Genomic DNA, 27073 nt, shown 5'->3' with positions numbered 1-27073 from the left:
ATATCAGAAATCCTGCAATCCATTCCTACAACCCTCAAAATATTATAAGACCATTATATGATAAAGTGACATGAAATGAAAAAGGCCTTCACCCAACTATGAACTAGTAAATAGATATATTTGGTGGGAGACATATAAATAATTCACTATCCATGAAACTAATGCAATTGATAATGGGACAAAGCTATCTAATTTGCATACTTTTTAATTTCACAGGAGGGGCTGTTGGAGTATGGGGAAGGTAGAGGATGAGTTAGGGATGTGGTGACACAAATCACTTTATTTAATACCACAGAGCCCCCTTTATCAATATCCCCTAAAAAAAATAAAGGTTTCTTTTAAAAAAAAATCCAATGAGACAGGAACACAAGGTTGTGAAGTTATTAATACATTTAATGCATGTCTTCTTAGTTGAACAAAAGTAAATAAAATACAATATAGTATATACATAAAACTTAACATGTCTCTAGTGTACCTACTGGCATCTAGGTACATAGCAACTTAAAGCTGCAGAGCAACCCTACTGTATGTGGTTACTCTCCCTGCTGTGAAACAAATGGTTCTTACCTATGACCTCCAAAACCAGGTTTTTGGATTATTTTCATAAATGCAAGTGCAACAGCATATGCAAGGTTAGGTACATAATTGTGCCTAATTAGCAAACAGTTGTGATTGTATCCACCAATGAAGTTATTACATGCACAAATTAGTGCACAGTTAATAACGGTGCATACATTTTTCCTGGTGCCACTGCACACAAGCATATTTGAAAGTTAGGCTCTGATCGTTTACTTCACAAGACAAGTTGATTATAGATTATGAATAACCAAAAATGTTGATTTAAATGTGCAAACTGCCAACTCTGAGGAGTGTCTTGGATTTCTGCTATAGTGCAGTATTTTCCAGTTCCATTCCCAGAAGAATCTGGTGGTAAAGGCTGACTGAAATGCTGTCACTATAAGCATGCAGCAAACTTTTGGACTCATATGACCTTGCATTGTGGGCCATTTTTTAGCCTATGAATAAATAAGACTGGAGAGCAAAAGTAATCTATTGCAAATCACAAGTGGGAAAAAAGGCAGTGATGATGTACTATATGGTATCCTTCAAAATTAGAACATTCACCACACCTGCTGCTTGGAGGAGAAAGTCCCCCAAAATTCTCAAGCCGTCAGCACACTCTTAATACCACATGACCCAAGAACGTGGACTGATGCAATTTTACATACTTTTAGAAAACTCAATGTCCACTAATGATCTATTAATTTAAGAATGATGCAGAAGAGGACCGTGTTCTCAATCCCTTTTCAATTTTCCCCTTAAAACATTCATTTTAAAGTTTTCTAGTTTTGTTTCATATGAACATCTCTTATCTTCTCACTTTAAAAAACCTCCATCAATAAGAATATTTGTGAATGTTTTACCTTCACTCATACAAAACACTCGAAGGAAAGCCAGAAGCTGAGCAGAGATTGGAGGCTCAGTGGAGTGCAAGGCAAAAACACTGGAGCTGACAAAAAAAATGAATGCAAATTAGACTGTGGTAGCTTCAACATGAAACCTTTAATGCATACTCAGATGCCACATTATTAGATTCTGAAAAAATATGAGGTCACACCAATTTCTGAGTCTGAACTGAAGAAACTTCTCCAACCTGTCCCAGAAAAAGAACAATCACTTCTCCAATCGACAGGCAATTTTACACTTAAAATGACTTTTTATATGCTTTTAATAATAAATTCATGCTTGATTTTAGTAGCCAGATGAGTAATATATATAAGAATAATCTCAGCTTAAGTGCTGATTTCAAAATGTTAACAGCAGTATTATGATTAATGACAGATATTGAAGCCATCAATTATTGACATATTCAACAACAGAAAGGTCCGGATAATAGTTTCCATTAGGATGGTTCCTTTCCCCTTGAAAAAACAATGTTTCATGATTGCTGCCCACCATACTATAGCCTTAACTAACAGCAGTTTCTTCTAAGGAAAAATAGTTGAAACCACTATAGATAACAAATTGAGCATTGCAGGACATTTTGAGAAGGGATAGGGAAGAAATGAAAGCCACATATTGGTTCACATTTAACTCTTTCACTATTTTTACCCAAGCACTTACTAAAGAAAATCTAATTCTTCCTTGTATACACTCCAAACTAGATTATTTAGATCTGAGTAGTGCACTAAACTTCATTATCACAATGTATTTCATTTGCTATATAAACAGACAAGATATTAGGACTAAGCAAACTATTGCAGAGCAATTTTAATAATGCGCTACTGGACTGAATACATTTTGAAATATTTTAAGCATGAAAGAAAACACTCAGTTCATTCTGTTTTACTTACGTTGGAATGCCGGCACGAGCTAAGACCTCTGCCTTCATAGCATACAGCCTGTCACTTTTACTCACTCCAAGCTTTATTTTCACTCTGTCATGTGAATTATTATCAAAGAAAAAACCACTGTGGATCACAAATTCAGCATTCGACCGAGTGCCATAAAAAATGTAAATCTAGAAGGATGGAAAGAGAAGTGAAGGGGAGGGGGTGGGGGAAGGGGAAGCTTAAGATTAACTCACAAAACTGACATAAGTGGAAAATTTACTGAAAAAAGTTATAATTGTCATGAAATACAATACTTATGTGGTTATAAAACTAAAATGCATGTTTATTTTCATTTAATGATTCAAAATACCATACAGTGTTGCTATAAGACTTCAAGGACGTTGTGAAATGTGTTCACAATTTCCATATATTGAGATGGGCCTGTTATTTTATACCCTGCATGGTAGGGGAGATAACTGCTATAGTGTTAAGGATATTTAATATCATACAAAGACATCTTATAGGTATTCAGCTGATGCTTTCTATATTATCCCCATTTCCCCAAACTTTTTCTAAATCAAATTTGTACTTCAAGATTATTTATTTACCATCGTCCTCTCGCTTACAAAAAATATACTCCATGTTTATATATAGTAATGTTTTTTGTTCTAGGTGCCATACAAATGTAGACATGTTTCCTGCCTCTTACAGCTTACAATTTAAAATGCTAGATGAAACAGCATACACTGCAACAAGTGTTTTAAAAGAACTGAGAATTTAAAGAAAAAAATCACTACAAGTTCATGTTGCAATTTTTCAGCTAGCATTTGGCTGCATAAAGATCTTGTCACAGCAAGTCACAGCAATAGCTGTTGCATTCTGAGCCACAAGAACCCTTTTTTGATAATGGAATTGTCAACAGAAATAAGACATTTATCTTCTACGCAGATCCAATACAATCATTGCCTTCAGAAATAAAAACAATGTTCTAGTTATAGATCCTTAAATGATCTTGAGTTCATCTTTTAAAAAAGTATATCTATCTATCCATGGAAGCCTGCTAATGATTTAGATTCTTAAATAAGCTTGCATTATAAAGGCAATGATTCTATGAATGATAGTTCTTTGATATATAGATATAAGACACAGACCTAGGCAAGCCTTAGATACGATTAATACATTCATAGATTTTAAAGCCAGAAGTGATCATCTAGTCTGACCTCTTGCATAACACAGGTCATAGGATTTCCCTGTACTAATTCCTACTTCAAATCCAACTACAGCATATCTTTTAGAAAAAGCTGAAGGATAAGAAGAAAGGGACATATCTGTTAAACATTCTTTTGAGTACAAAGGTTGTAATCCAAGGAGAAAATAGAACTAAAGAGTTCAAATCCTGCACTCATAGGATGAGTGCAAGGAACCTGCCTGGGAACCAAAAGTATCCCCAACAAACGAAGTATCTGAACACAGGATCCAAGCCCCTGCCAGTCAAGGAAACTCCATGCACAAACTGTTTGTACACTATCTCAATCAGCTCAATTTAGAAGACAGATGCTTCTCCTCTTTAGAGAAATACTACTTTTTAACAATTTAATACATATTTCTTAATAGACTGGATGTGAAAGATGTGAGGTCAGCATCTTTCCACTCATATCTTCAGAATACACCATGGGACTTGATGCATGTCTTGTCTACGTTACCCTGGACTGGTGCTGAACATGGTTTAGTTTGTCCTTGGATCAGTGAACAACTAGGATCCAAGGCTACATTTGCAGCTGAACTGTGCTCAACACCATTCCATCGGTACCTGTTTTCAGCAACAGGTACTTTTTCTCACGTAGGCAAAACTTTAGAGTCATGGTCTTTTTATTTTAATGGTTGGACCAATTAGTCTTAATCTTTACTTTCAAGTTCCTTTCTCATTCTAACTAAAGTTTGGGGGGGGGGGGGCACACAGCACAGGCCAAATATCTCCTGGACCAATGGTCTTTGTCTATTGGGTTGTTGATAACACCTCTTCTTACCTGTTGATTGGACAAGTACTAGACTATCATAAACTAGTCAAATAAAAACTATGCAAGACATTTCAAACAGAAAAAAGCACTGAACAAAACCAAGAGGGAGAGTTCCACCGCCTGCTATTGCTGATGGAAACTGAGGCACTGAGGGCAGTTTTGGGTATGGACCTCTAACAACCACATCTAAAATTTCTAGATCAGTTGTCTGTACAGAGTACACTCCCCAGTGATTAAATACATGAAATGGTTATTACTCAGGAGGAAGCATGCAACTCCTATAGTGGAGATTTTCAAAGATGATTGTGTGACAGAGAATGTATTGTGTTCATTATTTTGACACGTGTAGTTTAATTTATTTAGCTTTATTAATACTTTACAAAGTATTATCCAACTACAACAAAACCTTGGTTATACACTCTGCTATTAAATCTTCACAGAGAAATACTGAGGACCCCTTTTTGTGCAGATTATATTTACAGATTAGCAAGGCTCTTCTGCAGCTAATAAAAACAGTTTAGTTATCAAGTAGACAAGCAGAGGTTTGTGTGAAATCTTCACCCTTTTCATCAAGATAGTCAGTTGCATGAACAATACATTTCTGCATAAAACGTCACGAAATAGCCATTACCTGTTCTCCAGCCTTAAAATCCTGAAGTGCTACACACTCACAACGGTCATCTTCTAAATTGTAGCCAGTTGTGATCTACCCAAGGGGAAAAAAGTAATGAGTCTTTAACATATTACATTTCTTTCCTCCCCATTTTCATAAAGCTGCCTTTTATTGGAGATGGATATTATCTAAAGTAATTGCACATGCTGCTTTTCCTTCACCTGACGCAACATAGTTGGTACTAAATGTTTTATGAATCTTAAGCAATCATTTCTTAGTTAGGAGCATTAAAAATCTCTGCACTAGAGAAAATCAAGGAAGAAAATTACTTACCTGAAGTAAATGGAAAGCTCTGAGGGAAGTACCCTCCACAGACCAACAGTTGCTGGTCCCTAGCTAAATCCAGTAGCTTATTATAAAGTTCTTGAGTTTTAAGTCACGCCTGTGAGGCACACTGGAGCGCTGCACTGAGTGTGCTACATTCTATGTCAGACCCTTCAACTATCAATGCATTTTCGATCTCTCTCAATGAAAGAGGAGTGGATAACTGGGAATCTTTAAGGGATACCATCTTCAGAGAACTCCAATTTACTTGCAAATAATTCCTTTATCTAAAGTTAAGCAATTATTCTCAAATACTGAAGAGATTTTTCTGTGAGAGCAGACAGACCGGGATGGTGGAGGTGGTGGGGGCAGGGGGGCGAAGAGAGGTAAGGGAGATTCTTTACCATACCCTGAATACATTTCTTTTAAAAATCATGAAAATAAAAATGCTTATATTAATAAGTAAAGCCATCCTAAAATGTTTTTTTAAAAATGTTAAATCTAGTATGTTCTTGAGTAATAACATTCAACATGGACTCTATATCATAAAGGATTCAGAGACCATGCTAGACATAAGGAAGTTGTGCAATCAGGAAACAACTTTTGTGACAAGTATTCTGAATTTAGTGTTTACACAACTACATTGTAGTAAAAATAGGTTGTGAACCTGTGGGACAAACTGCAAAAAGCCACAGATTTTCACTCGAGATCTTGTGGCTTCATTAGAACTTTGTTTTCATTTACAGAGATTATGTTTGAACACAGGTACTATACTGTGACTGCCATCTTGGATTTGCTTTGTCTGAGGAGAGAGCCCCTTAGGCTACTTTGAAAGGTTGGCTGGCAGTTTACATATTAATAATTTCTGCTTGCATATTCAATCATGCATTTGTAAGCCAAAACAATGCTTTCATAGTGACCACAGGGAACTCTTCTCAGACACAGCAAATCCAAAATGGCAGCCATAAGCAGAGCCCTCTGGGACACATATAATGGCACTGTACATAGATGCCACAACTCAAAAATGTATTACATGAATTTGAGATACTTTTGCAAGTCCTTTATACACTTTCTTTGTAGCCTACATCATCCAGTTTGATCTGATACATAACACAGGCCACAGTCACCTAAGTTCCTTTTAAGGTGCACGGATATGCAGCAGCCTATTAAGTGCTACACAGGCGCCCAGCGTTGCGGTGGGGACAGATGACTCTTCCCCAGCCCTGGACCTACCGTGTCCGGGGGGAGAGGTGCCCTTCCCTGGACCTGCTGCGTCCGAGGGGAGAGGAGCCCCTCCTCTGGCCCCAAACCGGCCTGGGCCTGCTGCATCTGGGGGGAAAGGCACCCCTCCCCCGGCCCCGCCTATCCTGTGGCCCCAGCCCCGGAGTTGCTGCAGCGGGCCGAGGCGCCTCTCTCCCCTGCTCAGGTGCTGCAGCAGGGAGATAGGACTCCCCCCAGCTCTCTCCCCCACTATAGCCCTGGGGCAGTCTGCATTCCAAACCCCTCATCCTTGACCCCCTCCCCCCGGAGAGCTCCCCCCCCGCCCCAGTCCAGAGCCCCCTCCCACACTCCAAAACCCTTGGCTCCAACCCCTGCCACATGAATTTTATGTGTATCAATATGGAGATGAGAGATTCAGGCATCCAGCCCTGTATTCCATTGGATCAATAGCTGCTGATGTACAGCACATCTTATAGAAAGACATGCCAGCTTGATTTAAAGACTTAGTGCTAGAGGATTTACCACACCCCTGGGTAATCTTTTCTAATGGTCAAAAAAATCATCCCTGTTAAAAACGGGCAATCCAATTTCAGTGGCAACATTCTGAAAATTTCCTCTCCCAGTGACAGAGGGAAATCCTTGATGCTATTTCAAAAGCTTCATATGTCTTGAACAGTTTCCTTAGCTGCTTCATAAATTCAAAGAAACCATTTTCAAATTAAAAGAAAAAAAAACCTTAAAATCTTCTAAAATGATTTCAGAGAGAGAATTTGAAGCATCTGTGGATTCCTAGATGGAGGCAGAAGGATTCGGTATGTCTTACAGAGAGCTGCAAATTTGTTAAGTGTGTGTTTCACTAGACTGCCAAACTTTTAAAAATAACACCACTTCTAATGGGCTGCTCTGCAAAGTCCAATATAGTGCTAGACTCATGATTTACAAAGTTAACAAAGACAGGGGAAATAGTAAGAAAATGAGCACTGGAGTTGCTTCCTTTTCCAGAAGATGGATAACAAGTTGTCTCCCCCTTTAGGTACACTGCTGGAGCAGGCCAGCTCATGAATATCAAGTTGTGTAGGGGGAAGTAGTAGTTTGCTTGGCCAGTGATTTGATAAGGATGGCCCCAGCCCAGTAGGCATAATTTAGTTTATTCATTCAAAGCTCTAATAGCAAGTAATCAACCTTTGACTATCAAAATACCATCCCACTGAAGAATAACAATGAGAAATGCATGAAGACAAATATTTTGACGTAGTTCTTAGATACAGGCTGATCTAATTAGTAGTGTCAGAAGCAAGAAAAAGCTGGATGGTCCTAATTCATCCCAAACCCAAAGAGCATTTTATAATTTAGCATGTGGAAAAAAAAGACTTGTGGGATAGAGCAAGAATAGGGACATATTATAACAGGGACTGAACGAAGGGGCATTTCAACACTACCTTTGGAACAGATACTGGAGAATGCAACACCGTCTTTTTCATACATTCATGCAGTGAGTCAAGTGTTCACTTGATGTATTTCATCAGGATGCACTATAATCAGAGCAAAGAGACTCCCACTTGCTCCTCCAAAGCCTACTATAATGCATCATTCTGGGTAGATGAGTAAAACTGATCTGAGGGTATTACTCCTACTTCTGATAATTTAAGTAAATTGTAATGAGAAGAAACAGTTCTAACAGAGCTTTTCTATTTCAATAGAGCCAATAACATCCAGCTCCTAAAATTTACAGCTACCTTGTTTATGTATTGATATATATTTCCTTCAGAGTAAACTACTCAAACATAAGTAATATGAACAACTGATTAGAGACCTCTCCACTTTATTCTCAGAGTTTGGGTCCACAAGCTGCCTCTGCACCAAATCTATTCACCAAATAGCATAACAAAAACATATTTTACCAATATCAGCAGAAGCTTGAAATAATTAAAACAACCTGCTTGACCTTGCTTTTAATATGGGCTAGCTAAATTTAATTTTTTTCTTAGAAGCGTCATTTGTCTTCCCTCTTTTTAAATCCCAACTTTTGAAGGCACTCATTCATCCATGTGAAAATGAACAAACCTCTCCAAAAGTGTCAAGGAAGAAGAGGGCAATGAGAGTTACAGTAAGCACTATACTTACATCTAAGCCTTGCAGGAGGAGTTTTGCTTTTTAAATTGTTTTATGAAGTTTAAGAAATGTTGTATACTCAAGGCTAGTCAAACACTAAATCTATCCTTGAAACAAAGTAAGAGAGCTACCAGATTCTGCAACAAGTACTCAGTTGTAAAAGGCACTGGTTAAAGAAAAACATACATAATAAATAACCATTTCAATGGTAGAGAAAAAAAGAGAAAAATCATCATCCAGGACTGAATTCCACTGTATTGATACAGCCAGTCATAGTGATATCCTCTATAAAGAAACCCGTTGTATGATCTAATAAACCAAACTTTTGTTAATATCAACAGAAAAATGCAAATCATTACTACAACCTGATTGAGTATTTAAGTTAAGCTTCACTCATGACAATACTACTGCTAACACATGCTGACCTGTCATCCACATCAACTCTCCCTTACAGGGACCAGATTACTAAAATATGGAAGAATGAATAGGTCATATTTGCTGTTTACATAAGTCACCCTACTTACTTACAATATAATTTGAAAGTATAAACCGTGAAATATACAGAACCTTTGTGGTTGGCTAAACAAGACTGGGAAACCATTCTCTTGTGAATTTTCATTTCATCAGTTCAAAACTGATCAATCTGTTATCAAGTCAAGACTTGGTCCTCTATGAGCTAGGAGGAAATCTCAGGCAAGCCAAAACGTCAGCAGGTCTGACTTTCTATATACCCATGCCATCTTTTAAATGTTTAATATGCCCTAAAGTAGTGTTTTTGCATGTGTTAAGTAGTGTTTCTTTGCTGTACTAACAGATGTACTGGTTTTGTTGAACTAGATTTTGTTCTTGCCGATGCTGGCTCCATAACAAAACTCTTTGGGCATGGTTAAGAGCAGGCAGCATTGCTTAGTTTCAAATTTCCATCCACTTTCCCTTGTGGTAGCCAGGACAGAGATGCTTTGAGAGACAACCTCCATCGTAGTCTGTTTTTATATACCCAATACAAAAGTATCTAGTCTCATGAAAAACTTTGTTAGCAACATCAGATACAGAACTTAGTATGTGTGAAGATTAGAAATATTAAAATTTGCTGGAAAGTATTTGACACTGCACACTTGTGAAAGTGCAAGGAAAAAGAAAAAAAACTATGCATGATTTGCAATTACATATAAAAGTCTCTTAAGTATGAGGGATTTTCTCATTGAAATAGTTATTTCAAGATATTTAAGAAGTTGTCATTTCTTTAAGATGGTTGCTTTTGAGGGTCAGCAGGGAAGATGGAATCCCTGTTTGTTCTAAAGCTTCTTATCCACATTGAAGAAATCCTTACCAGACCATTGATGTGATTACACATGTCCCATAAAGGAATCAGAGCCAAGGTAACTCGGGAACCATCTTCAGTTGGAATCTGGTTTTGTCGTGTCATAACAGAGGAAACTGCCCATCTGCAAAGAATAAAAACTTCAAGATTTCATTGTTTAAACACAGCCAGTTGATCAGCTGCAACCCAAAAGAAATCCACAGTTTAGATGAGCATTTCCAAACTTTTCCCCCAAAGAACAGAAAACATTCACATCTCCATTTATGTAAAAGTTTAAAAAGTGTGCCCTTCCCATATGCCACGAAGTATCAGAATTTCCTGTATAGTACTTTAGTCTATCACTCAACTAATCCAGAATTATGAAAATTGAGGTATTAAAAATCTGGCCAGTACAATACTTTTTAAATGAATACCTTTATCATTCACATTTTGGTCAACTTCACACTTAAATTGACACCTTCCTCCCACCCTTCCATTGAAGGAAACATCTGTGGAGATACCATCCCAAAGTAATGACTCAGAAATACAAAAGGACTAAAAGATCCCTATGAGAGCTCATGAATTCCTCTTATTCATGATATTTTATCATTTTTAACTCAACTCAAGCTCCCTCTTATCTGAACTGATTCCACTTCCTAAAACACCTTCAAAATGCACTCAGACTTCACATGTATAGCAAGAGTTTTCCAGGTCTCATACCAAATATCAGTTCTGAGGTAATATATGCTGGTAAAATCTTTTGTGAAAAATAAAGAGGCTTAAACGGCAGAATAAAAGTTACCTAAAAACGACAACACCACACTAATCTCAGGCTGTCATGTGACATTTGGCTAAATTAACTTCTCTTCCTACCCCAGATTAATAACAATTTCTATAGGACTGTTGAAACAGGACACTTACTCTATTCTTTGTTGTTTTTAAAAAGCGTACCAGTGGACAGCATACACTGATGTTTTAAATGGTTTAACAAACAGGGTTGGTTTTTCCCTCCTGCTTCCTAATGAAGCATTTCTCACTTTTCAAGATCCCAAGATTCACTTTAAAAAACAGCACACCAACCTGTAGTCATCATAAGTGAAAGAATCCTTTAAGGGCAGTTTGCTGGCATTAGGATGGGTCTGGGGAAAAAAAAAAAAAATCAGAAATCAGTCAGCAGAATTTTCATTATTTAGCTGCCTAACAGATCCTAACAAGAGCCAAATGAAGCAGGAGGCGTCCAGCCGCGCTACAGAGGGATCATCATGCTATTATGCTCTCATACATCACTGTCAACTTAATTTGTTGTGCCCAGCAGCCGCCATAAATCTGTTTCTTCATATTTCAAGACTGGAACCCACAGACACCACATAAAAATAAAAATTTAAGGTGGACTGACTCCATAAAGGTAGAAAACAATCAACCTCATGAAACCTAAACAAGAAATGAACATTAGGTTTCAGCAAATTCTACAATCCCCTCTTCTATCCTGGAATCTTAATTCTGCGTCTTACATATGGAGAACAAATTTATTTTAAGTCTTTCTTTCCTTCCTTGTAGCCGCAAAGGATTTATTCACAGTTATGCCACACTTCAGGAATCTCAATAGATTAAAATATTTAAATAGTTTTAGTGACTAGCATAGTTACGTTTAGTGAAGCAATTATATGTAGAGACAATCATCCAGAAGTAGGGTAATTATTTTTTCTTACATTATTTGTCAGATTAGATATAAAAGGTATATACCTTAGTTGACATTAGCAAATAAAGTACTGTGATTAAAAAAAGTTGTTTAAACCGGTAAATCCTGTTACTCGTTTCTGGTAAATGAAGTATCCAATATGCAATCTGTCTAAAATAGCCTATCATACATTTTCTAAAAAGACTTGGACTTTTCAACCACTTTAAAACTTTATACCAATTAACAGATTGAAAGCTATATGACTATAATTTTAATCTTCCATTTCAATTAAGTCTGTAGACAGATTGCAGTAAGCAATCAAATGAACAAATGGTTATTTCTTAAGATACAAATGAATTTTTGCTTGGCTGTATCTTGCAACACTGTTAATACATGAAGCTCCATGTAGTATGCAGTTTTTACTCTTGACGCATTAGCATCACAAGTGCATGGTAATTTATCATCTCTCACTGTAATGTATTTGCTGGCACTGTGTGCAGGACAGTAGGGGATGAGGTAAAAGTGGCTCAAACCGTAAATCAATTAGAAAACAAAAGCTTGTGCTCAGTGCGCAATTTTAGGCAAATTATACATTACAAAAGACTGCCAATTGGGCGTTAGGTCCCAGGTGTCTGCTCTCCCCAATCCCTGTAGTTAACCCTTTGGATGGATTAACTCTGAAATTTATGATTTTCAAGTAAAAAGTTAATAATTTGAGCTTTTATTTTAAGAATTCAGTGTGAACTTCCACATTTCTATAGGATTTTAATATCTATATATGTTGTACATTGCACAGCAAATTACTCTATGTTTAAACTTAACAGCACATTTTACAAAACAATGTATCTTTCTCACAAAACAACTAACAAAATATTGAGCCACAAAAGCATCATTCTTTAGGAGGTGTTCTCTCCCGCCAAACTATACCATAATTAGAAGATGAACATGCTAGAATCTGAGATAGCTGAAATTATGTATTCCATTACAATTCTAAAAAACTATTTCTTTATGACAACTTAATTTCCATTTTGATTAGCAGTATATTAATAGTTTAAAGATTAAACCTTGGCATAATGAACTAAGCATCCAGGAAAGTTAACATTCAGAAGTGAAATAAAAAAAATTAACAGCATAACAGTTTAATTTTAAAAGATTTCCACTAGAACATTTATGGCCAGTTCTATTACAAACTAATAACTGTCAAAGCTTTAAACTTCATTCTCTACCTAGAAATCCTAAAGAAAATTTTCCGTGAATAGGGAAATTTCTAAAGAAATTTCTGATTGTTTCCCATTTATATTTAATCCACACAGTTAATCCAGGAATAAGTCTTCATATCGCTAATGCTTACAAAGTTGTATTTCCTACTGTATTTTTTTTTTATTAAAACAATTTTGCTTAAGGAAAGTGACATGGAGTTTTTCCAACTGTCATATCGATATTAGCTTTGACTAAACAGTTCATATTCACCAGGAGAGACTTTGTCAGTGTGGCACTGATGCCACCTACTGGCACTGGAGCAGAAGAATCACCAAAATGCTATGCACAAAACTATTAGATTATTTCCTCTTGAATTTGATCATTAATCATAGCATGGCCAGGCAAGGTCAAAATCCTTCCAAACCCTCCTCCCTTAATTCACAATAGCTGGCGTTAGGATAAACATGACACTAATTAAAATGAAAATATCCTCCAGCATTACCAACTTGACACTGGTGGTTCAAACTAATTCACCATGGTGAAATCCTAATATTTGAAATATTTAGTGTAAACTGATGCTATCTTAAACCAGCAGTATGCAGCTGTTTATCATGAGATCAAAAGAAACTTTAGGTGTTCAAAAGATACTTATTTTTCATCCCAACAACCACTTTTGACAGGATGAATGATTGTCAACAACAGATCAGTAGTTAGAATGTACTAAAAAAACCAGTTCAATGGCATATAAACAGGAAAGTAAGAATCTCAATATTTTTACTAATTTTTCCTTTGAAATCCAAATTTGTTTTAAAGGTCTAGGACTGGGCACGCTAAAGTGAAATTCTTAAATGAAGCCTCAGATCAAATACTACACAGGCAGAAATTATTAATCAGCCAATACGTCTTAACCATGACCTACAGCAAGCATCTCTCTAGAAATCAAGAGGGTAGTTCACACGATGATCAATCAGCCATTGGCCTCTCCAAGAGTGTAAATTAGTGTTAATTTTGATGGTGTAGTTTTTGTAATGGAGACATCTGACAACAAGGAACTGTACTGAGACCACCAGTTCATTTCAGATAGACTACTGAACAGCCATCAGATGGTAACGACTTTCAGTCACAACATACATCAATCCAGATTTGAACATGTGACCTCAGGGTGAAGGCTGTACATTCCATTAATCCCCTCATTTATAAATTTCTAGAAATTAGAGACTGCTATATCTTAATAGTTCAGGTGCATGTAACCAATGTTTTTATATGGATTAATTACAACGAAGGGCAAGAACAATATGGTTTTGTAATAAAAGATGCAAGACAGAATAAAATTACCAAAAATATGTAATTACCATATTTATAAGAACACTTTCCACAATGCAATATTCTAGTAGCTATTTTAAAGAAATTAAAATACACTAAAGTCAGCATATCTGACCATATTAGATTTCTGCCCTGAACTATTTCAACATGCTACTTAAAAATATACCAAGAAATTTAAATTAAGCCGATAGGTTATAAGAGTTTGAAGACAAAAAACATTAACAATATTCTGATTAAAAAATTGATTTAGCATGCAGCTTCTCTTTATAGTCCCTTGGTAAAAATGAAATCTCCCTAACAAACACTTAATAAAACCTGTCAATATATCTAGAAAGAAAAATGACACAAATGCATTAAGTATTAAATACCCTTGGAAAAAGTCACATATTCCATGAATTTTTGATGTACTATCTTGACATTAATGTAAAACCTTGATATTTATAATTGACAGATATTTAATAAAGTATAGAAGATGGCTGCTGCATAGCATGCAAATTTTTCAAGTTGATCAAAAAAGATACAGACATGTATTTAACCTAAACAAACACTTAATATATAACAAAATCAGATATTGCTTTTTTAAGCTTAGGCAGCCACATCTTTAGGGAGCAGCTATAAAATATGGCATTCAGCATTACATGAACTCTAATTCAAACTAATCAAGTCTATACAAAACAGCTTTGAATAGCTTTAATTTTTTTTTTTTTTTTAGTTAAAAACGGGAACATCAAGTGAGTATTCTCATTTAAATGCAGGCCCTTACATTCTACCGAAAGGGCCATTATAAAGGAACAAACCCTACACAGTAGAACCTCATAGTTCTAAACACCAGTTACGAACTGACCAGTTAACCACATACCTCATTTGGAACCGCAAGTATACAATCAGGCAGCAGCAGAGACCACCAAAAAAATACAGTACAGTACTGTGTTAAATGTAAACTACTAAAAAAAATAAAGGGAAAGCACATTTTTCTTCTGCATAGCAAAGTTTCAAAGCTGTATTAAGTCAATGTTCAGTTGTAAACTTTTGAAAGAATCATGTTTTGTTCAGAGTTACAAACAACCTCCATTCCCAAGGTGTTCATAACTCTGAGGTTCTATTGTATATTTAAACAAAAAGTTAGTAAACCTTTTTGGGAAAATACTGTCAGAGTTGGCATCCTGGGTGGTGGCCAAATGCAGCAAAATCAAGGGTTGGTGTATACACATTTCTGGGTGTCTATTTCCAAACGGTACTGCTCAGCCTAAAAAAAACCCTTCCTCCAAATTTCAAGATTTGCTTATATACAGTTGGAGGATGTCTCAAAATAAACAGAAGTATTAAAAAGTAGCAGTGGTTGCTACCAGATTGCCTACAGCCATGCTGGAGAAAGAAAGGGTGCTACTCTAGTCACCAAGAACATCACCACGGCTAGCAGCCAGTCTGACAGCCAGATATGGGGGTGGGGAGGGGTGAAGTTGTCAAACACTTTTTCCCTCTTGGACAACTGACATATCAAGACGGTATATGTGTGCAACCTGGTAAAAGTAAGGTTCTTTCCTTTCTTCACGTTATTTCTCAGGCACAACAGAAAAAGAACAATTATTTACTTTATACTACTAGAGCATAAGGCCAGTCATACTGCGTCAGAAAAATGGTCCATCTAGTCCAGCATCCTGTCTTCTGACAGTGGCCAGTGCCAGAGGCTTCAGAGGGAATGAACAGAACACGGCAATTTCAAGTGATCCATCTCCATTCCAACTTCTGGCAATCAAAGGCTAGGGACACCCAGGGGTTCCATACCTGACCATGTGGCTAACAGACACTGATGGTTCTATCCTCCATGAACCTATCTAATTCTTTTTTTAACCCGTTGTTAGTTTTGGCCTTCAAAACATCCCATGGCAACGAGTTCCACGGGTTGACTGTGAATTGTGTGAAGAAGTACTTTCTTATGTTTGTTTTAAACCTGCTGCCTATTAATTTCATTGGGTGACTCCTAGTTCTTGTGTTACTTGAAGGGATACATAACATGTCCCCGTTTGTTTTCTCTACATCATTCATGATTTTATAGCTGTCTAATCATAACACGTACACCCCAATCCCTAGTCAACACTTTTCAAAGATGAACAGTTCCAATCTTTTTAATCTCTCCTTCTTTAGAAGTTGTTCCGAAGCCCTACTAATTTTTGTTGCCCACCTCTGTACCTTTCCAATTCTTTTTTGAGATGGGTTGACCAAAACTGTATGCAGTATTCAAGGTATGGGCATACCATGGATTTATAAAGCGACACGATTATATTTTCTGTTTTATTATCTATCCCTATCCTAATGGTTCCTATTTATTTTACAAACCAGCTTAACTTCTGTACCCGGAAAGATAATGGAGCAAATAATTAAGCAATCAATTTGCAAACACCTAGAACATAATAAGGTGATAAATAAACAGTCAGCATGGATTTATCGAGAACAAATCACGTCAAACCAACCCAATAGCTTTCTTTGACAGGGTAAAAAGCCTTGTGGATGGGGGAAGCAACAGATGTGGTATATCTTAACTTTAATAAGGCTTTTGATACTGTCTCGCATGTCCTTCTCATAAACAAACTAGGGAAATACAACCTAGATGGAGCTACTATAAGGTGGGTAAATAACTGGTTGGAAAATCATTCCCCGAGAATAATCATCAGTGGTTCACAGTCATGCTGGAAGGGCGTAACAAGTGGGGTCCCGCAGGGATCAGTTCTGGGTTGGTTCTTTCAATATCTTCATCAATGATTTAAATAATGGCATAGAGAGTACACTTTCAAAGTTTGCAGATGATACCAAGCTGGGAGGGGTTGCAAGTGCTTTGGAGGATAGGATTAAAATTCAAAATGATCTGGAAAAACTGCAGAAATGGTCTGAAGTAAATAGGATGAAATGCAATAAGGACAAATGCAAAGTATTCCACTTACAAACGAACAATCGGTTGCACACATATAAAATGGGAAATGACTGCATAGGAAGAAGTACTGCAGAAAGAAATCAGTGGATCACAAGCTAAATATGAGTCAACAGTGTGACGCTGTTGCAAAAAAAGCAAACATCATTCTGGGATGTATTAGCAGGAGTATTGTAAGCAAGACACGAGAAGTAATTCTTCCCCTGTACTCCGCACTGATTAGGCCTCAACTGGAGTATTGTGTCCAGTTCCGGGCTCCACATTTCAGGAAAGATGTGGACAAATTGGAGAAAGTCCAGAGAAGAGCAACAAAAATGATTAAACGTCTAGAAAACATGACCTATGAGGGAATATTGAAAAAAATTGGGTTTGTATAGTCTGGAGAAGAGAAGACTGAAGGGGGGACATGATAACAGTTTTCAAGTACATAAAAGGCTGTTACAAGGAGGAGGGAGAAAAATTGTTGTTCTTAACCTCTGAGGATAGGACAAGAAGCAATGGGCTTAAAATGCAGCAAGGGCGGTTTAAGTTGGACATTAGGAAAATCTTCCTGTCAGTGGTTAAGGAAGTGGTTAAGCACTGGAATAAATTGCCTAGAGAGGTGGAGGAATCTCCATCATTGGGGATTTTTAAGAGCAGGTTGGACAAACACCTGTCAAGGATGGTCTATAATACTTAGTCCTGCCTTGAGTGTAGGGGACTGGACTAGATGACCTCTCAAGGTCCTTTCCAGTTCTATGATTCTGTTAGCTTTTTGGACTGCCACTGCACACTGAGCAGATGTTTTCAGAGAATTATCCACAATCACGCCAAGAGCTCTTTCTTGATCAGTAACAGCTAATTTAGACCCCATTATTGTGTATGTATAGTTGGGATTGTGTTTTCCAATGTGCATTACTTTGCATTTATCAACACTGAATTTCATCTGCCATTTTGTTGCCCAGTCACCCAGTTTAGTGAGAGTCCTTTGTAACTCTTCAAAGTCAGCTTTGGACTTAACTATATTGAGTAATTCTGTGTCACCTGCAAACTTTGCCACCTCGCTGTTCACCCCTTTTTCCAGATTTTTATGAATATGTTCAACAGCACTGGTCCCAATACAAATCCTTGGGGGATCCCCGCTATTTACCTCTCCTCTGTGAAAACTGAGCTTTTATCCTTATTCTTTGTATCCTATCTTTTAATCAGTTACTGATCCATGAGAGGACCTTCCCTCTGATCCCAGGACTGCTTACTTTGCTTATGAGCCCTTGGTGAGGGACTTTGTCAAAAGCTTTCTGAAAGTCCAACTACACAATAACCACTGGATCACTCTTGTCCACATGCTTGTTTGACACCTTCAAAAAATTCTAATACATTGATGAGGAACCATTTCCCTTTCCTCTTACTCTTCCCCAAGATACTATATTTAAGGCTAAGATTTTGTCATGGTTATTTTTAGTAAAAATCACTGACAGGTCACGGGCAATAAACAAAAATTTACAGAAGCCGTGACCTGTCTGTGACTTTCCCTGCTGTGGCTCCATGGTTTCCTCCGCCACCGTGGTGGCTGAGAGCTGTGGGGTTCCCCCTCTGCCTGCGGCAGCTGGAAGCTGGGGGGCGGGGAACACGCCCTCTCTGCCCACGGTGGCTGGGAGTTGCAGGGTGACTATATTTCCCAAAGAGAAAATGGGACACCCCCAGCTGCTCACCCGAGAGAAAGATGTGTTTTGTTTGTTAAATTTCCTCTTGGCAGAAATGCATAGATTCCACCCCTTGATTCTCAAAGAGTTCATAGGATCACTAAATCTCAACAGCTGCCTCTGCAGAGTTAGACAGTCAAGCAAAACACAAACTGCTAGAACACCAGGACCTTTCCCACTGACCTAGTTGGGTTAGCCTCAGTTTTAGAAGCTCTTCCTTGAAGAATTTCTCGTCTATGTTACTAACAGGACTTTACCACCTGGATGAAAGCAACAGTCGCCATCAAGTCCCCAATTCTAAAAAGTACTTAAGCATGTGCTCAATGCTTTGCTGAATCAGGACCAAAGAACTGAGTTCACACACCTCTGTGATCTGGCTCAAACATCATACTTACACTTCCATTCAGATTAAATTACGACAGAGGTTCCAGTACAACTTTGCTTCCTATTCTTTTTGACAAAGAGGCAGTGGAAGGAGTCCTGGGGAACCTTCTTCCTCCTGTCCCTCTCGGAAGAATATAGTTTCAAGCACACACATCCCAAAGGAAAAATATTGGACAATTTCTGCATCAATATCACTAAATCAGGTGTCAATATCATAAGGAAACTATTCTGTGTCACTGAAGTTGTGTCAGGCTTTACTTCTGCATATCATCTCTGGAAAGAATCCCATTCAGTGTGGATTATACTGTGGCATCCAAAGCAAATAAATAAATAAATAAATAAATAAAAAAGGTAAGGTTACTTGAGGTACTCAAAGCCAAACCCAGTTTAAGCTTCCACCTTGTTAGCTTTCATTCCTTTGAACATTAAGCTCAAGGGTTTTTCTTTTGACCAAGCAAATTTTTTTTTCCTCCCCATCCTCAGTGAAGTCTTCCCTTTCCAATGCATTCATTAACATGGGGAAATTTCATTAAGATCCAAGTTGGATACTACACGATGGTTTCAGGCCAAGGTGTAGGTGTATGAAAACACACACACTCCAGGCCAGAAGTAGAAAGTTCTTTCAGTAATTGCTGGGTACTGTCCCCTTCCCAGCTGTGGAAATCCTTTGAAGCAGGAGGCTTAAAGAGAAACACTTCTCTGTACCGAACTACTGAGGCTGCAATTGCCCTTAAGCTAAACTAAATAAAGAATTCAGAAAGGAGGATCCAAGAGAGAACCAAGAATTCTTCATCTTCTATTGAATATGTGCTGCCTAACCTAATGAGGTAACCCATCAGTGCAGAATGGTGGATAGGAAGAAATTACAAAGTAGAAGACATCTTATTGTAGTTAACAGTTTACTTCTACAGAGATACATGTCAGAACATTTACTTACCTTGTTTTATTAACCGCTAGGAGTGTGTCTATTCTAAAAGTAGGTGCTAGATTTTCTAAAGTGAGAAAGAACATCCTGGTTTGTAATATTTTTTAACATCAGAGCAGAATGGAACTCTAAACTTTAAAAAGGCGCCATAGGACAGTAATTAATTAAAGCTATATAATTCACCTACTGACTTGATGAGGCACCTGAATGTACTGTAAGTTTGTGTCAGTGATTTTTGTTTACTGCATATCATAAATATTGATAGGATGTTCCGTATCATTCCGACATTACAGCAGGATTCATGTGGTGAGGGTGGTGTAGAATGACACTTCCTGAAATAGTAGAGTTAATTGCATTTTCCATTCCTTTTCTCACTTGCAAAAAACTGCACATAGCCAATTGAGATAGCAGTGCCATCCTAGCCCCCAAACACACACAATCATGACACAAGTTACCTGTTCTAGGGTCCAGAGGGCAGTCAATCCAGAACACTTGGGAAGGAATAGCTGGATATACACACTTAGTTGGTAGTGGCTGCAGTCTTTTACTCCCCCAGTCATCACACAGACTAATAATTCTCTACCTTTTCCATAGCCCCTCTTTCATGATATATGGGAAGGAGTTCCCACCTATAATATGCAAAGGGAAGGGCAACTGTGACTCCTTGACACCCGCTTGCAAATCTCACATTGAAAACTCCTGATCTAGAGACAGTGAGAGTGTACTTGTACCATCAGTGAGCTCCCTTGTAAATGCCTTTTTTCCCTTAGACAGTTCAACCCCTATCACATGCAGAAATACTGAAAAGGACAGGGTACCCAGACCTGATTCCTTCACCTTCTTCCCACACACCGTTGACAGCATGTATGCCAAAAGAGAGGAAGAAGGACAGCATCCAGATGTGCAAATCCAAAAGACAACATGCCTTCCTCACCCAACTGTTCTGTAACCCAAACCGGATACTGGGTTTCAGTTGGTAAGTACTGCAGTTCCAAGTGAAACTTACTTTTAAAGTTGTCACTTTTAATTTTTATTGTAGGATCAAAAGATTGTTACCATAGCAAATCCTTTTCCTACCCATATTTCTTCTCATTCTTTATACTGTCTAGAACAGGGGCGGGTAAACTTTTTGGCCTGAGGGCTGCATCAGGTTTCAGAAATTGTATGGAGGGCCGGTTAGGGGAGGCTGTGCCGCCCCACATAGCCAGGTATGGCCTGGCCGCCGCCCCACTCCCCACTTCTTGTCCCCTGATGGCCACTACCCCTCCCTCCCCCCGGGATTCCTGCCCCATCCAACACCCCCTTTCCCTGATGGTCCCTCCAGGACCCCTGCCCCATCCACCCGCCCTGCTCCCTGTTTCCTGACCACCCCCAGAATCCCCACCTGATTGCCCCCTGCCCCCCGCCCCCCATCCAACCCCTCCGCTCATTCCTGACTGCCCCCCCAGGACCCTGCCCCATCCAACCACCCCTTCGCCCTGACTGCCCCCCCGCCGCTCCATCCAACCCCCCCTCCTTCCTGACTGCCTCCCCGGACCCCTGCCCCCATTCAACCCCCGTCCCGTTCCCTGCCCTCTGACCGCCCCAACCCCTATCCACAGCCCCGCCCCCTGACCACTCTCTTCCCCCCCCCCCCCCCCCCCCCCCCCCCCCCCCCCCCCCCCCCCCCCCCNCCCCCCCCCCCCCCCCCCCCCCCCCCCCCCCCCCCCCCCCCCCCCCCCCCCCCCCCCCCCGGGTCAGGCCGGGTTCTGCATCTGCGCTGCCCCAGGATCTCACAGCCCACCGCCCAGAGCATTGTGCTGGTGGGGCAAGCTGAGGCTGTGGGGGAGGAGGAACAGCAGGGGAGGGGCTGGGGGCTAGCCTCCCGGGCCAGGAGCTCAGGGGCTAGGCAGGAGGGTCCCACGGGCCGCATGTGGCCCGCAGGCTGTAGTTTGCCCACCTCAGTTAGAACAGCAGTCCTCAAACTGTGGGTCCTGACCCCAAAGTGGGTCACGACCCTGTTTTAATGGAGTCACCAGGACAGGCATTAGACTTGCTGGGGCCTGGGACCAAAGCCCAAGTCCCACTGCCTGGGGCTGAAGCCAAGGGCTTCAGCCTTAGGTGGTGGGGTTCAGGCTACAATTTCCCCCTCCCAGAGCTGAAGCTCTTGGGCTTTGGCTATGGCACCCACCCAGGACGGTGGGGTTCAGGCTTCAGCTTTGGCCCCTTTGCCTGGGGCACAGGGCTTGGGCTTCAGTCCTCCTTCCTGGGGTCGTGTAGTAATTTTTGTTGTCAGAAGGGAGTTATGGTGCAATGAAGTTTGAGAATCCCTGGTCTAGAAAAATATAAACACCTTCCTTAACAGGTGAAGCCAACAATACCTTTCTACGATCAACTGACAGGAAGGGATGTCACCACACTTTAAAAGTGAGTTCATCATTTAAGGGACTCCACTTTAGATAACCTGTGGAAAAAGACATTCTTTCCCAAGCTTGACTGGAGTGATGCCTGGCAAGGAGATAAGTATACCATCACATTAAATTGATTCCATTAAGAGAGTGTGAATATTCAGACAACATTCAGAACAACCTGAATATCAGAAAGTTACTCCAAATCTGGGTAGTTACCCAGACCACCTTAAAAAAAACCATAGTAATGAAATCTTTATTGTAAATTCTGCTGTTGGAACTTTACTAATGTCGCCGAGTGGCCAGCAAAAAGCCAACAGCAGAATTTCCATAGGATATATATAACTCTACAGTTCCAAAACACAGATTTTACATTTTGCTGTAAGAGATCTGGGTAAAGCTTTTCATTTTTAGATTGCTATTCCCAAGCCAGCAGTGTCAGAAACCACCACTGCTGTTTAGTATATTATGTTAAATGGTCTTGGTGGGCTTAGTATAGTTCTCAACCGACAAGACACACAAAGGCACCATTGTAACTAGTACCCTTGTTATTAGCCCAACGAGTGAGTGCATGCTCATTTATTCCTTGATGAGTGAACTATTGTCTCACTGCCAAGACGTGGATCTTCCATAACAAGACTGAAACACACCTGTAAAAAAAAGTATGCAGTAGCTTGTACTGCTAATGCTGTATTAGGATTTCAGCCTCCACAACTTCTTCTCTAACATGATGTAACATTTCTATATTATATATATTCAAACAAATTGGAATACCTGACCTGGTTTACTCTCTGCTCTAAAGCACAAACTAAGATGAATCCAACCCCAAACATGCTGAATTTACACCATCCAATTGCATACTATACCACCAACCCATCTTCTGCCTGACACTGACCATCCCCCTGCCCCAACTATAGTTCTTATCAACTTGCATTATATATAAAACACATAAGGATATACTTTTAGGTAATAAACTCAACTTTCTAGTACAAGCAGGATCAATCATCTGAAAGAACTGAAATACTAAATGAAAATATTTAACAGCTAACAATCTCCATTATGCAGACAGCAACATCATCATCTAGGGAAAGAACAGCAAAGTAAAAATAAATTTCCCATTGGTCAGATATTTTGTTCACTGTCCAGGTACAGTCAACAAAGTTGTCCATTAACACAAGCATCCATAGAAGAGAGAAAAAAATGTTTGACATCCACAAGTCAGTCCTCTCTTTAGCAGAATAAAGCAATAAAAAATGCAGGCTCCTTTCCTCCTACTGAACTCTTATGGAGGAGAACAGTGATTTCATTAAGAGAAAAATTAATGAAAACCTGAAACTGTCTCATCACGCATTACTCTCTTTATGGACATATAGTGTTCCAAAATGTGCAGTTCAAAGCTCAGAATGATCAGCCAGTCTTTCCCAAACAGAAGGCTACCCAGGCTGTGGCCCAGCAGCTGAAACAACTGCTACCAAGAACAGTTTCTACACCTTCAGAAAAATCAATTAAAGTATTTGTAAGTTTAGTGCTTATGAAAATTCAGCTAGATCTGGAGTTTAAAGTGGTCTATATTCACATAACAGGTACCGAAAAGGCAACTGCAGTGAAAACTTCCTCACAAAGTGATCTTCATTTTTACTTCTAAGTTCCTCTAAGGTGGTCTGGTTTAACTTCACTCTTGTTCAATAGAGTGCCTCACTGAAGCCCCATGTAGCAGGTATGTCATGAGGGTCCACTGTTAATTCAATGGATCACAACCACAACCAAAATGCTATAGTGGATAGCCAAAAGGGAACTTTTCCTATTTTTCACCAACAGAAAAAATTTCTGACAGCATTATGTACTACATGTTTTACACTTATTTTAAGATATCCCTGGTTCCTACCTTGTGCTACAGATTAAATATTCATTTTCTTTTTCTTTTTTAAACTAAGAACTCGCCTTTCTTTTCTCTCCAACTCCCATCCAAATGTCTGTACAAGGAATTAAACTTTGCTTTCCTTTGCAACACATACCAGCCTCTGAATATCACCAAGTCTGAACGTAGAAGATAATCCATTTTGCAATTTAGTTAAATTAATTTTAACAAAGATAAGTCCCCTGAACAATTTTGCAGTGCTTGAAAAATACATCCTTTGAGCATTCCATCACGAAAAATATTAAACCTGCACAATGAAGTCAAAAGGTTTATGTGGAAATGTACACTTAAGTACACAATGATCTCCCAATCTCCAGTGAGGCTCTCAGTCCCACATCAGGCAGAGGCAACATCTAGGGAAAGAGCCAGCTGCTCCTACTAAGAGCCACACAGTGACCAAAAAAAAGCAACAATATCTGCTGGCTGTAGAAATAAGATGTTCATCTGCATTCTCAGCCAGAAAAGGGGTTGGGAACCTCACCTTCCAAAGAGAAGGTTTCAAAGGACATTCATATTTTCTAGTGAAGGCAGCTCCCTTTCATTGTTTCTTGTACAAAAAATTGTACAGATTCTCTCTTTATTCAGATGCAGCAACTAGAATCTTTTATTGCACCGCAGTTTCTATAATTTAACAAATGTTAATTTTTAGGGCTGTCAATCGCAATTAACTCATGTGATTAACTCCAAAAAATTAATCATGATCAATCACAGTTTTAATCGCACTGTAAAACAATAATAGAATACCAATTGAAATTTATTATAAATATTTGTGGATATTTTCCTACATTTCAAATATATTGATTTCAATTACAACACAGAATACGAAGTGTACAGTGCTCACTTTACATTATTTTTTATTACAAATATTTGCACTGTAAAAAAGAAAATAAATAGTATTTTTCAATTCGCCTCATAAAAGTATTGGAGTGCAATCTCTATCGTGAAAGTGCAACTTACAAATGTAGATTTTTTTGCTACATAACTGCACTCAAAAACAAAACAATGTAAAACATTCAAGCCTACAAATCCACTCAGTCCTACTTCTTGTTCAGCCTCTTGCTAAGACAAACAAGTTTGTTTACATTTACGGAAGATAATGCTGCCTGCTTCTTATTTACAATGTCACCTGAAAGTGAGAACTGGTGTTCATGTGGCACTTTTGTAGCCAGTTTTGGAAGGTATTTACGTGCCAGATATGCTAAACATTCGTATGCCCCTTCGTGCTTTGGCCCCCATTCCAGAGGACATGCGTCCATGCTGATGACGGGTTCTGCTCGATAACAATCCAAAGCAGTGCGGACTGACATGTTCATTTTTGTCATCTGAGTCAGATGCCACCAGCCGAAGGTTGAGTCTCTTTTTTGGTGGTTTGGCTTCTGTAGTTTCTGCATCGTAGTGTTGCTCTTTCAAGACTTCTGACAGCATGTTCCATATCTCGTCCCTCTCAGATTTTGGAAGGCACTTGAGATTCTTAAACCTGGGGTCGAGTGCTGCAGCTATCTTTAGAAAGCTCACATTGGTACCTTCTATGCATTTTGTCAAATCTGCAGTGAAAGTGTTCTTAAATACCACAAAACGTGCTGGGTCATCATCCGAGACTGCTGTAACATGAAATATATGGCAGAATGCTGGTAAAACACAGAGCAAATTTTTTTTAAAGAAAATCATTAGCATGGAAACACGTCCTCTGGAATGGTGGCCAAAGCACGAAGGGGCATACGAATGTTTAGCATATCTGGCACGTAAATACCTTCCAAAACTGGCTACAAAAGTGCCACATGAACACCAGTTCTCACTTTCAGGTGACATTGTAAATAAGAAGCAGGCAGCATTATCTTCCGTAAATGTAAACAAACTTGTTTGTCTTAGCAAGTGGTTGAACAAGAAGTAGGACTGAATGAACTTGTAGACTCTAAAGTTTTATGTCGTTTGTTTTTGAGTACAGTTATGTAGCAAAAAATAAATCTACATTTTTAAGTTACACTTTCACGACAAAGATCGCACTACAGTACTTTTATGAGGAGAATTGAAAAATACTATTTATTTTGTTTATCTTTTATACAGTGCAAATATTTGTAATAAACAATTATATAAAGTGAGCACTGTACACTTTGTATTCTTTGTTGTAACTGAAATCAATATATTTGAAAATGTAGAAAAACATCCAAATATTTATAATAAATTTCAATTGGTATTCTATTATTAACAGTACAATTAATCAGGATTAATTTTTTTAACCGTTTGACAACCATATTAATTTTCTATTTTACATTTAACATGATTTTAAAAATTAAATACAACTACAAATTAAATAGTTGTCTTATAATGGGGCAGCCAATAGAAGAACAATAGCCTCCATCATTCTTGGGGAGAAAATGCTGTAATCTACTGCCACTGGCCCTTTGGTGTGAGGAAGAATTCAAGTAGCGTTCCAGCATTTCCACCTGCACTGATCTATGCAGAAACTGCTCTGTAGTTAACTACAGACATGCAGCCAGATGCAGCTGGAAGGAAAAAAAATCAAACAGGAAATCCAATGAATATTCCTTCAAAAAGCCACAAAGTATATTTATAAAGAAAATATAACAAAGAATCTCATAGTGAATGACTAAACTATACGACTCCCTCCTGTGCTTATTATACTACATTTCAGTGCAGAAAAAAACAAACCCAACATTAAACCACAAACATTTGGACTCTGTTCACCCTTCAGTGCACATACAATGCCC

At 38.6% G+C, this 27073-nt stretch overlaps 1 protein-coding gene across 1 annotated transcript in view; it reads right to left on the bottom strand.

Moving 5' to 3' along the window:
* The window catches only part of SETD3 (SET domain containing 3, actin histidine methyltransferase), a 74351-nt gene that overhangs the window by 11478 nt on the left and 35800 nt on the right, over positions 1 to 27073 (bottom strand). The window contains exons 7-11 of the mRNA XM_034767994.1: positions 11002 to 11060; positions 9952 to 10066; positions 4983 to 5057; positions 2355 to 2521; positions 1425 to 1510 (exon numbers count right to left, since the gene is read on the bottom strand). Of these exons, the coding sequence (XP_034623885.1) occupies positions 1425 to 1510; positions 2355 to 2521; positions 4983 to 5057; positions 9952 to 10066; positions 11002 to 11060 (502 nt within the window). The remainder of the gene's footprint in view (positions 1 to 1424; positions 1511 to 2354; positions 2522 to 4982; positions 5058 to 9951; positions 10067 to 11001; positions 11061 to 27073) is intronic.

The sequence above is a fragment of the Trachemys scripta genome, chromosome 4 (genome assembly GCF_013100865.1).
Source record: "Trachemys scripta elegans isolate TJP31775 chromosome 4, CAS_Tse_1.0, whole genome shotgun sequence".
NCBI lineage: Eukaryota > Metazoa > Chordata > Testudines > Emydidae > Trachemys > Trachemys scripta.
The sequence above is the reverse complement of the archived record's forward strand: the minus strand, read 5'-3'. Positions and strand labels throughout refer to the sequence as shown.